Source organism: Ictidomys tridecemlineatus, unplaced genomic scaffold, assembly GCF_052094955.1.
Source record: "Ictidomys tridecemlineatus isolate mIctTri1 unplaced genomic scaffold, mIctTri1.hap1 Scaffold_61, whole genome shotgun sequence".
NCBI classification, from domain to species: Eukaryota; Metazoa; Chordata; class Mammalia; order Rodentia; family Sciuridae; genus Ictidomys; species Ictidomys tridecemlineatus.
In genome coordinates, this window is record NW_027524175.1 from 1,558,040 (window position 1) to 1,571,076 (window position 13,037).

Below are 13,037 nucleotides of genomic sequence, written 5' to 3' on the forward strand. Positions count from 1 at the left end.
GGCCTGGCCTGACTCCCACTTTACAATCAGGTCTCAGGAGAAGGGAGGCTGGCCTGCCCCACCGAGGGCTGGGCTTGCAGGCGTGCTCCACCACACCTAGCTGCTCGTTCCTTCTTGAATTATAGTTCAAATTCAGCCTCATAATAACCTAGCATTGCCCTTCTCCCTAAAGCAGAAATAGGATTTTAAAAGCCTGTGTAATGAAAACTAAGTGCACGCTGCACGGCGTACAAGAAATTTTACCTTAAAATCTACCAGAGTAGCATCGGAAGTAGACAGAACTACTGGAGCCGGGCTGAGAAATCAGGGAAGGATAGAGGGAGAAGGGAGGGAAGGCCAGGGAGCACCCTTGGGATGAGGCTGGGAAGCACCCCCACTGGCAAGATCACTTCCAGCCACACCCCCCACGTGTGACACCAGTGGCCTCTCCCACACCAGCATCACCCCAGCTCCAACAGTGCACTGAACCCCGATTCTGCATGTGATGTCTCTCCAGGCTCCTTTCCTGTCACCAAATCACAAAAGCCTCAGTCTCTGAAGCCCTTCGAATTCTCCCTTAGGGGAAGGAAGGGCAGCTGCCCTCCAGACAGCAGGGACTTAGGAGCCCACTGCTGAGGGCCTGGTCACAGCCTGTGGTGCTGAGGGAGGTGGGACCTTTGGAAGGTGGGGTCCAGCAGCAGAAGGAAGCAGGTCACTGGGGGCATCCCCTTACAAGGACAGTGTGACCTGGCCTCTTTTTGCTCTCTCTTTGCCTGCTGACCACCTTGGGCCACCTTGAGGTGAGCAGCTCCCTGCAGCACATGCTCACTCTGTGATGCTCTGCCTCACCCCAGCCCAAGACAACGGGCCAAGTGACCGTGGACTGAAACCTCTGAAACCAGGAGCAAAGTAAACCTTTCCTCCTGTAAGCAGGTCACCAGTAGCATTTGTCACAGCAGTGCAAAGCTGGCTGATGGAGCTTTCACTGAACAGGTTCCACCTGGACCATAAGGACAGCAGGGAAGTGGAGCAGCCGTGGCCAATCACTTTCAGAGAAGTGCTCCTTCGGTGAGCCCGACTTCCTGCCCTAGTGCCCTGAGGCTCACTGCCTCACCCAGGCCTTGGCATCAGTGCAGAAAGAGTGATGGTGCCCATCCTGCAGCCTGGGAGTGAGGGACGGAGCTGAGAGCGGGCACGCAGAAGTGGCAGCTGATGTCCTGTAGCCACATTGGCATGGAGGAATGCTCCATTTTGGACACCAGAGTGTGTCCTGAGTAGCATGAGTCATGGTGGAGGGACCTGAGGCGGCCCGGGGTGCTCCTGCGCACACCAGGAGAGCTGGAGGGAGACCCCAGTCACGCTCTCACCCAGCGTCACTTCTGCACTGATGCCAGGCAAAGGAAGGCAGGTGGCAGAGCAGGGAGGGAACTCAGGTGTAAGGTCAGGAACCAGGGCGCTGTGCCTGCTATGTCCCCCACTAGCAGTGTGACCACAGGTGAGGCCCCCTGGACCCTGCTTTCCTTGCCTACAGGGGAAAGGCTTCCATCTAAATGTTGCTTAGGGAATTTCCTGCTCTGCAGTCCATGCCCCTTCACAGGTGAGAAGAGCCTCTGTCAAGTGACACCTGAGGCTTTCAGTTGAGCATGCTGTGTCCCTTCCCATGGGCAGACTGTCAGGTCTGAGAGGCCTGAGGGACAGCAGCCAGAGCAAGAGGCAGAGCATGTGTGGCCGGTGGTTTCCTGAAGCGCCCCATGCTGACCGACAGTGTCACCAACCACCCGGGGTCAAATTCCCTGCAGTCGCACTTGAGTTAGGAGACGGAAAGATCTCTGGCTCTAACTAAAGCATGTCCAGGATGGCAGCAACAGAAACACTCCCCAAGCCGGGAGTGACATTTCTTCTCTCATCTTTCTTAATGGGAGTTTGGGGATACCTAGATTTCAAGAGGTACTAATCATGATGATATATTTTCAAAATTGCAGTTGCTGTAAATACAGAATTTCCAGTATAAGCTAGTCAAACCTACTAAAGCATATTATTATGGGATTAAGTATCAATCTAAAGAACAACCAATCCCTTTACCTTACATGATATTCACAACTCAGTGTATAATATCTGGTACCTACAACTTCCCATTAGATTGAGAAATAAATATAATTATACAAAATATTATTTTGTCTATGATTATATGTGAAAATATGAAGTTTAATTTAGTACATTTGACCATTAAGCATCAGGATTCCCTAATTATCACTAGGCCAGGTGGGCCACATCTGTAATCCCCAGTACTTGGGAGGCTGAGGCAGAGGATATAAATAAAATAAAAAGAGCTAGGAAGGAAGTTCAATGGTAGAGCACTTGCCTAGCATGCATAAGGCCCTGGGTTCCATCTCCAGTACTGCCAAAAAAGAAAAGAAAAGAAAGGAAGAATTCCTAAATATCTATTTCAAAATTAAAAGATGTCCATGTTTGGAATAGGAGAAGGCAACCTGGTTTTGCTAAATTGAACAACAAAATAGATGATTGCTGAGTGCTAGGGAAGATTCCTGTCGTCACCTCCACCAGGACCTAGCAAAATCACAGAAGCATTTGTCCTCCCGCCCAGCAACCCCACTTCTAGGAATCTATCCTAAAGCCGTCCTGGCCAAAATATAAAACACCCTCTGCACGAGGCCAAGCACGGCAGAGCTATTTGTAAGTAAGACCGCACGACACTGGCTGAGTAAGCCATGTCTCAACCCCATGTGGAGCTCTAGGCAGCTCTGGAAACTCCCAGCACTGCCCTGCAGGCCTCTGGACATGCCCTTGTGAAAAGGGCAAAGCACAGAGGGCGGTACCTGGTGCTCACTGCCCCACAAACCTGAAGATGTAAAGCAGGCTTGAACCCCTCTTATTTATTTATTGGTACCAGGGATTGAACCCAGAGGCACTTTACCACTCAATCACAGCCCAGCCCTAATTATTTTTTATTTTGAGTCAGGGTCTCCATAAGTTGCTTAGACCCTCAACCTGGTGATTGTCCTGCCTCAGCTTCCTGAGCTGCTGGAATTACAGTTATGTGCCACCATGCCTGGCTTCTTACATCATTAAAAAATATATATTTTTAAATGAGCTTTGCATGGTGGTCCCAACAGCTCAGGAGGCTGAGGAAGGAGAATTGCAAGTTCAAAGCCAGACTCAGCAACTTAGTGAAGCCCTAAGCAATTCTGTGAGACCCCATAAAATATTAAAGTAAAATACTAAAAAGATCTGGGGATGTGGCTCAGTGATTCAAGGCCCCTAGGTTCAATTCCTGGTACCTCCTTCCCCCAAAATTTAAATGATCAAAATGCATAAGTTGAGTTTTAATATATTGATCAACAGGTGGATGAGGCTCTCCACTGTACCATTTTTTAATCTGAATTCTGAGGGGTGGGTATAGTTGTGCAAGAATGCTGTAACATTAAAAATTCAATATAATAAAAATATGTGGAAAAAAGACATTAATGAATTGAATTCATGTCATTTGTTAACAACCTAAATGTCCATCAACTGATGCAAGGATAAACAAAATGTTGCATTTAGTAGAAATATTATTCAGCAATAAAAAGGAACGATGGGGGCTGGGGATATAGCTCAGTGGTAGAGTGCTAGCCTAGTAAGCACTGAAAAAAATAAAAGTGAATAAATACACAATAGACATGTTACAACATGAATGCACCTTGGAAGGGTTATGTTAAGTGAGGGAAGACAGTGGTGACAGCCCTCGCACTGTAGGATCCTGTTTACAGAAGACCCCTGGAGAATGGGAGGACCCACAGGGACAATGGTGTGCCTGCAAGCTACGAGAGGAGCCACTGGAAATGACTGTGGAGGAGGGCAGGTTCCTACCTGGTGATATCAAGATTTCTGTGAATATTAAAAACCAATACGATAAGTGAAATGCATCTCATATTAAACACAATTTAAAAATCTGCTGTTAAAGGAATGGATCGGGCAATTAGAGAACATGAAGGCTGACTTGATATTAGAGGATGTAAAGGAACTGTCAGTGTTTAATGGTTACTAGGATCAGTAATTTACAGACTTAGGGAAGAGTCCTTGTAGCCTGGAGAGACACACTGACGTGCTGTGAACCAAGTGACACTGGTCTTGGGTTTGCTTTTAGGTGACCCACCACGGAGAGCAGTGGAGTGAGTCCCTGAGGAGGCGGGCCGAGGTGCTGTCCCGCTTCTGTGTACATTTGAACATTTTCGTGTTACAAAGTTTAAGAACAATCTTGACCTCTGAAGAGTTAAGAACATACTCAATGTTTTCTATAAACAGTGCAAAAAACCTACTAAGCCTGGCAGGGCAACTAATGAGAAAGTGAAAGAAACAGGGTCTTCTAGCTAAAGGAGAGAAATTCTCCCCCTGTAATTCACCATTTTGTGAGGAGAAAGATACAGAGAACGTGCATAGACGAGAGACATAGAAAAGGCTATTTGCTCCCTGAAATTGGTTAACCAGGATAAACAACTAAGTTAATTATTCATTGATTCCATGAGGGTGAATAGCCCCAAGTATTGAATTTGTTAGTTGTACCTACCTAATAAAGCCTGGGGAGAGACCACAGCATAATATTTCTACACAAGGGCATGCTGAATGTGGTCTATTATATTGGAAATACTTTGCAAATAAAATTAAATCTTGGTGGATAAAAGTCTTATTTCCAGCCATGCAGCTATTCATTTCTTAACTATTTGGTTTGATTTGATTCATGCTAATTTTGAGTTCTATTGCTAAGACACCTGCATAAGGAAGCAGCCCCCTGGCAAAAAGAATTCCCGGAGGTGCTGCCTAGGGTTGTCCCCAGCCAGCTGAGCAACTGGGACAAATTATCCAGGCCTCCTGGAGGCCGCTTTTTCTTGTATAAAAAGAGCACAATAACACCTGCCACGTGGAAGTGTGGAGAGGTGAAATGTGCCAACACGTCCAAAATTGCTATTGCAAAGTCCAATCAACAGCAGTAGTTATGAGAATTGTTCTGAAGCTCAGTGTTAAGTTAGGCTAGCACAGGGGCTGGCAGAAGATCTTGGTCTTCGTGGCCAGGGTGGCCGAGGTTAAGGTCTGGGGCTGGAGGGTTTCAGGGTCTTGGAACGGCAAGACCAAGTTGGCACTTGCTGGCTGACTGTGCCAACTGAAGCCTTTTGGTTCTTTAGTAATTATCTGATCTATTAATTAATAAAGCTATTAATTAATGTAATTCTCCAATCTCTTAATGAGTGGATCCACTAGCTGATATAGCCAATAAAATAGTTTCCAAAGGCACATTAAAGTATTTTAAAAGATAAGCTGCCTAACTATAATCTGCACGAATGAGCATAATTTAAAATAATAAATATAAACTACTTGCTGGTTCCTGAGTTACAAGAGATAATCCCAGATACATGGAAGAATAGCAAATTTTAATCTACATTTTACATTTAAAATCCCAGCACTAACATGGAAATCAGCCATGCTTGCACACAATGGATCTTTTATTAAGTGAACCCCACACCCTGATCCTTGAGAACACGTGGGAGCCAACCCACCTCCTGACGTTGCCAAGAGCCCTGCTATCCACCTCAGAGTCTGCAGTAAAAAAGAAGTGATTTTTAAAACGTGTTTTTCCTGCTTATTAAGGACTAGGTACCACAGAATACTTAGAAACAAACTAAAATTATATAAAAAGTAAAAAAAATTAATCCCACACTCAGAAAAAAAAATATTACCAACTTTTGGTCCACTTCATTCCAGTCTTCTCTGCATGACTTTCATCTCTACTTGAAGTGATAGTGTATTCAATTCTATATCCTGCTTTTGACTTAAAATACCGTACAAGCGCTTTCCCTTTTATTACCAATTCTCAGCATTTTCTAAGACTGAACAGGACTTAGCCATATGGAAGTAACCGATTTGGGGCCTGCCCTGTTGCCAGCCGGCTGGCCCTATTGCTTCCCATTTGGGGTCTCCACTGTGCCCAGCTCTGCAGGGATCCCTGCATCCCTCAAGGGTCTGCTCTCTCCACATCGCAATAGCAGCATCTACAGGGTCACTGTGCTCAGCCAGCAGCAAGACCCCCACTCCAGTCACGTCTCTGAAAAACAATAATACGAGCAGGAACGTTAAGAATATAGGCCTCGGGGCTGGTGTTGTGGCTCAGCAGTAGAGCGCTCACCGGGCATGTGCGAGGCACTGGGTTCAATCCTCAGCACCACATAAAAATAAGTAAATAAAATAAAGGTATTATGTCCAACTACAACTCATATGTATGTGTATGTGTATGTATGTATGTGTGTGTGTGTGTGTGTGTGTGTGTGTGTGTGTGTGTGCATATAAAATTTTAAAAAAAGAAGAAGATAGGCCTCCATAAACTTCAAACAACTGGGTTATTTCTTCTCCACTATATGGTAATCCAAGGTCAGCAAAATGGGGACATGCCTAGTGGAACAAACTGTTCCTATGGTCCATGAGCCCCCAGGCAGCACTGAGGCTAGCGAGTATTAACTGCAGGCTAACAGTCAAGGACACCACCGCAAAGACGGACACATCAGGCATTGGCTTCCAGCTGAACCACCTGAGCACTCTGAATGTTCCCTGGCGTCTAAGGCAGCCTCTTCCTTTGTGGTGCAACCGCCCACGCTGTCACCTAAGCAAAGAACAAGGATACACACCTGCAGCTCCAAACATTGAGCCTAGAGTTTCTGTCAGTTAATCTTGGGGTTGGGGGAGTCCCTTAATACTTAAAGCTCAGAATGCCTGTGTCCAGCCTATCTCAAAGCTGTAACAGGAACAAGAGCCAAAATATTGCAAAATGATAACAATAACAGAGGTCAAGCATCCCTCATCCAAAAATCCAAAATGCCCCCGAAATCTGAAACTTTTTGAACACTGACATGACACCACAAGTAGAAAATTCCACACATGACAGGTTGCAGTAAAAATGCAGACATGCAGAATCACTGTAGAAAACTGCTGCTACCACCTGGATCCGGAGTGGCTCCCAAAGGCCCTGTTTTCATGGACTGTTCTCAGCTTGGGGCTACTGGAAGATGTGGGCCTAGTGGGAGGTCTTCTGGTAAGTGGGGGCATATTTTTTATCCACTCTGAGGCCATGGTGCATGCAATGTCACCATGATGTGCTGCCTTCCCACAGGCCCAGAGCCATAACACTAGTCAATCATGGACCAAAACTATAAGCCAAAATAAAACTTTCCTTTTTATGAGTTGACTGTCTCAGGCATCTGTACAGCTAATGGAGAACTGATTAACAAGATGACCTTCTGGTACATAAGGTGTATAAGAAACATACATAAAAAAAAATACATGAATTTTGTTAGGATTTATCCCCAAGATATTTCATGAAGTATATGTAACTATTTCAAAATCTGAAAAAGTCAGAAATACTTCTGATCCGAGTGTTTCAGATAAGACGTGCTTGACCTGCAATAACACAGCCTCCCAAAACCTTAACATATCTCACAGAGGAAATCCTACACCAAACTGTGGCTAAAGAGTGCAAGGTCAGGCCATGGTGCAAGGCCATGGCCAAGGGACAGCTCTCTACAGAGGGGCACCCACAGCTTCTGATGCATATGCTTCCCTCCCCTGTCCTCCCCTGCCCTCCCCTCCTTAGCTGCACAGTGCACAGAAACCACGCCTGCTCCCGGGAGACCTCCCGCTCATCCACTTTCTGTGGACTCCATCTCTCAGTGACCTGCTGGCTTTCATGATTAGATTCATTTTCACTTATGAAGAGCAAGGTATAAAAAAAAAGTCAGGTAACTATAAAAACAAATCATTTCTCTTAGAAGAAGTTTTACAAAAACCAAGCTTCCTCATAATCAAGAAAATAAAACTCCTGGGCAAGCCCTTTATATTGTTTTTTCCCAACTTTTCTAAAAATAAAGTTTTAGAAGTTTGAATCTTCATAAGGCACTGCTTCAAATGTACCCTCTGGGATACAGTCATCATCACATTTATTTTTGGAAAGCCGAGTAGGTCAAGAATACCTAAAATAACCTGGTTTCTATTTAAAATACCCTGATCACTTTGCAACTCAGAAGGAAAAAAAGATTACTTACAATTATTCAAAATATAGACATCCGCTAAGCATGCATATCTGACACACAGTGGGGCAGGACTCCTCTGAAGGACAAAGAGAGAAATTTCCTTTCCCAGATGTGTGAAAATGCAGCCAAGTACTTGAGAAAAAAATTAAGAGATACGCTGGACAGTCATCTCCACGCCAAGAAAAACACATTAACTGTGAAGTGATCTGCTGAATCCAAACAAAAAAAAAGGCATTTTTCAAGAGATTTCAACATGTTCTTACCAAAGAAACCTTTCAGCCATGACGGCAGCCACTGTGAACATGTTGTGGCAGAAGAGCAATGGCACCCATCCAGTGCAGGCCTTGGGGCCCACCCAGTCAGGGAGACGTTTCCGAGGTATTTATTCCCCAATTTTTAAGCAGTACTTACCACAAATACTTTTTAATGCCTCATTCCCAGGAGCCACAGGACATGAAACAGTGACTTAAATTTGCCAGAAATCCACTGGCTCACACCTCTGCACAGGTGCCCCCGCCCCACCCCATGGCAGAGAAGACTCGAGACAGAAGGGGAGGCCAGGAGGAGTGCCCCAGCCAGGCAGGGAAGTCAGGGACACCATCAGGACTCAGAACTCCTCAAGGAGGGACCCCATCTCTGTGCCCTGGCTGGGGGCCTCCCTGGTGGCGTACATCAGTGAAGTGTGTGCTGTGTGAGCTGAGGGCACAGATAGAGATGGGAGCTGGCAGCAACCAATCCCTGCGGGGCCCTCCGAGGGGCTGGAAGGAGCGGTTCCTCTGCAGGCTCTAGCCCCACAGCCCTGATGAACACGGCTCTCAGCAGGGCATGTGGACAGTCCCTTTTCCGAACCAAAAAGCACTGAATCACCACACAAATGCACACCCCCTAGGCAGTGTGATTCACCAACATTGTGCCAAAAATACTTCCACACTTAGCGTGGTTGTTTTGACAGAGCGAATTGTTGTACTGTGATTCTGAGTTTTGCTGCTGTCAGCAATCTCAATGAGACCCGTGCCGCCCTCGTTCCTGAATAATGCCCACCTTTGGTAGTTCCTTTCCTGTTGAGCACACCCTGCTGTTCCTGAGTGATGTTCAGCCGCCAAACCACGTTGGCCAGTGCTGACTTGAGCAGCTGGATGTCGTCTTCCTGCATCTGGACCTGCTGCTCCAAGGAGGCAATGTGGTCTGACACCTCCATGCTACTCGTGGCAGACGCGCTGTCATCTAAGCCAAAGGGAAGATGGGGAGAGTTTTAGACACTCCCAGAGCAATCACATCTCCAACCACAGGCTGGCACAAGGCTCCAACTAGACTGTAAATTGTACATTGTTAATTGTAATTTATAAACTGAAAATGAAAATTGTAATTTATAAACTCAAAACTTGAGAGACACAGACAGAATGAAAAGAGCGCAAGAGAAGGCAGATCTGTCCCAGCATTGCCACGTGCTCCAGCCCTCCCTCTTCCTGTGCTCCAGCTCTCTCTTCTCCAGTGCTCTAGCTCTCCCTCCTCCTATGCTCCAGCCCTCCCTCCTCCCATGCTCCAGCCCTCCTTCCTGTGCTCCAGCTCTCCCTACTGTGCTCCAGCCTTCCCTCCTCCCTTACTCCAGCTCTCCCTCCTCCCATGCTCCAGCCCTCCCTCCTCCCGTGCTCCAGCCCTCCCTCCTCCCGTGCTCCAGCCCTCCCTCCTACCGTGCTCCAGCTCTCCCTCCTCCCGTCCTCCAGCCCTCCTTCCTGTGCTCCAGCCCTCCCTCCTCCCGTCCTCCAGCTCTCCCTCCTCTTGTGCTCCTTTCATTCTGTCTGTGCCTCTCAAGTTTCAACTGTAGTTTTAACTGCTGTTGTCCTTTTCTGCAGGTTGGCCAACTTACTGTCTTTTCTATGACATTAAGAATTCGGAAGTAGAAGGGATGCGGGCATCTGTCCACTTCACCTGCACAGAAGTCTGTTTTGCCTGGTCTGCTGGCTTGTGTTCAGCCATGCTGACGGTAGGCCACACAGGGCTATGTCAGTTGAGTTTGAAGAACAAAGCGCCGAGTGGCCCAGTGTGCTCAGTACACAGCATCGCACCCCCCATGCCCCCCAGGCAGGCGCTCCGGCATCCTCCTGCCTTTCCTGTCCTCCCCTTCGCCTACCCTGCTCCAAGGGGCTGGCCTCTCCTCTCCTCGGGATTTTTGTTTCTGCATTGCCTTTGCTTGGGCCGTTTCTCAGCCAACTTTTTGCATGACCAAATTCTTATGCTTGAGACTCAACTCAAATAGGAGCTTTTGGGAGAACCTTCCCAAGAACTTTATCTAAAGCTGTTACTTTCTATTTCATTGACCTTATTTGTTGCACAGCATGTTCTAAATACTATAAAATGGTCTTGCTGGCATGTTCACTGCTACCCTTCCACCTGGAATGTGAGCATTGTGGAGGGATTTCTGCTTTGGCGTATGTCAGACTAAAAGACCCTCCTGGAAGCACCCTCCACCCCATGCAGAAACCAAAAGCCTGAAGTAGCATTAAAAAAAAAAACAACTACGTGAAGGTGCAGGGAAGAGAACAGAAACATGCACTCTGGTGGGCACTCACACTTGCCCTAGTGGGAAGCTCACTCACCCTAATGAGAGCTCATAGATTCTGATGGGGAGCTCACACTGAGACTCTAGTGGACAGCACACTTAAGACTATAGTGGAGAGCACACACTGAGACTCTGGCGGGCACTGTGGGCCCTTGTGCTCACACTTAGACTATGGTGGGAAGCTCAAACTTAAGACTATGGTGGGGAGCTCACACTTGGACTCTGGTGGGCACTCACATTTCATCTCCAGAGGGATGCTCACACTCAACACTGAAGACTTCACATTCACTTAGAAGAAGTAATGTAGAAAACTATACAAGAAGCCTGTCTCATTGCTTTTACCCTGGGGATAAGCAGTACACTCAGTGGTAAGGGCCCAAGTGGTAAACTTTGAAATATTTTTGCCCTAAGAAATTTAAAAAAAATCAAGTTAGGAAACACTACTGAAAAAGGTGGGGAAATCCTACAAGGAAAAAAGCAAGAGAAGGGTCCCCAAATCCCATATGCTCAAATCTCTGACTGATCTGTGAACTGCATACACAGAACAGAGAAATACTCCAGCGAACTGCAAAACATCAGAACTGAGAGTGGAGCTGTTGGCCCAGAGATAGGGTCTGCAGCTGAAGTCCAGAGAAGAACAGCACCTATTAACACAAAGGAAACACCACCAAAGAAAAAAGATATCATGTAGCTTAACATTCACAATGCCCAGCACATAATTCAAAATAACCAAACACACCAAGAATAAAGAAATGGAGCACATTCTCAGGAGAAGAGAAAATAGAATTGAGTCCAATCTCAAGAGGAACAAAATATTGAAACTACCAGATGAGGAATTTTAAATAGATATTATAACTATTCTAAAAAGAAAAATTAACATTCTTTCAGTGAATAAAAATTCAGTAGAGAAATGGGAAATCCCAGCAGAATAGAAACAATTAAAAAGAGAACCAAATACACATTCCAGAACTTATACATATATATATACATACACACATTTTCTGAAATAAAAGTTCACTGCATGGACAACAACTGAAAGGACACACAGAGGAAAGATCAAGAAAACCTGAAGGCAGGCATATCGGAAGCAATGAAGATGAAGGACACAGAAAAAAGCCTGACCAAAAATTAAGAGAGCCGTGGGAATCTACTAGGCACTCTTAGCAGTCCAACACACACTTAATTGGCACACAAGGAAAAGCAAGAGAATAGGGCAAAAACAAAATCTAAAAAACAATGGTCCAAAGATGCCAAATCTGATGTGCAGAAATATACAATTGCAAAATGCTAATCAAATACCAAGAAATAGACGGCCATGATTAATTTCTCTGACAAAAAATTATATGGGTACTGTTTATGATATTTTTAAAAAGCTAGACCCAACTATAGGCTGTTAACAAGAAATGCACTTCAATATGAAGATACAGATAGAATGGAAGTAAATGAATAGAAAAAATACACCATGCAAACAGTAAGCAAAGAAGGCTGGACTACTGTTAATGTCAAATAAACTAGGTGTCTAATAAAGTGTATATTAGACAGTCGTTCCACAATGAAAAAAGGGATAAAAACCAGGAAGATTCAACAACCTAAACATGTGTGTGCCCAATATAGAGCTTCAAAATACAGGAAGCAAAATTTGACTGAGTTGAAATGTAAAATAGATGATTCTACAATTTTTACTAAAATTTTACACCCCATCTTTTAGTGACTGATGAACAACTAATAAAAAAAAATCAGTGAAGTAACAAATAATCTAATAGTATAAACAACACTTACTTGCTACAGACAGAAAACCACACCTATATGACAGTACATATGGTACATTTGCCAGGATACATCAATTCTGAGCCATAAAACAGATTCGAACAAGCTTACAGATTAAAAAAGTACATTCTCTGACTACAATGGTATTAAAATAGAAATTTTAAACAATAAGACAACAAATATTTATAAGTTAAATACTTCTTAAGTCAAAAAAGAAATTACAGAGAAATTAGAAAATTTTCTCATTGAAAGGTAATGAAAATACAATGTATCAAAATGTATGAGAGGCAGCTAAATCAGGCTTTGAGGGAAATCAATAGCTTCAAATCCCTGTATTAGGAAAGATTGATTAAATGTAAGTATCACAAAACAGGGGTCTTTTTTGGTGCTTCACTTCTCTATGACTTGGTCCCTAACACAAAATAGGAACTCAATAAATATTTGGTAAATAATTGATAAATGGGTAAACAATCATTTTTAAAGCATGCATTAAATTAGATAATGGGATATATAGATTACTGATTCACTGACCCATATCTTAAGAAGTTCCCTGTCTAATGGAGAAGAGACATGCCCACAAGTTTTAATTGATACATTGATAATACAATTGATAAAATTATACAATTGATAAATTGTATAATTCAGAAATACACAAAGTG

General features: G+C 44.6%; 1 protein-coding gene across 1 annotated transcript in view; it reads right to left on the minus strand.

The window, feature by feature from the left end:
* Positions 1-13,037, minus strand: part of LOC144364817 (echinoderm microtubule-associated protein-like 1) — a 65,686-nt gene that overhangs the window by 9,348 nt on the left and 43,301 nt on the right. Inside the window, exon 2 of the mRNA XM_078037137.1 lies at positions 9,093-9,275. Coding sequence (XP_077893263.1) covers positions 9,093-9,275 — 183 coding nt within the window. The remainder of the gene's footprint in view (positions 1-9,092; positions 9,276-13,037) is intronic.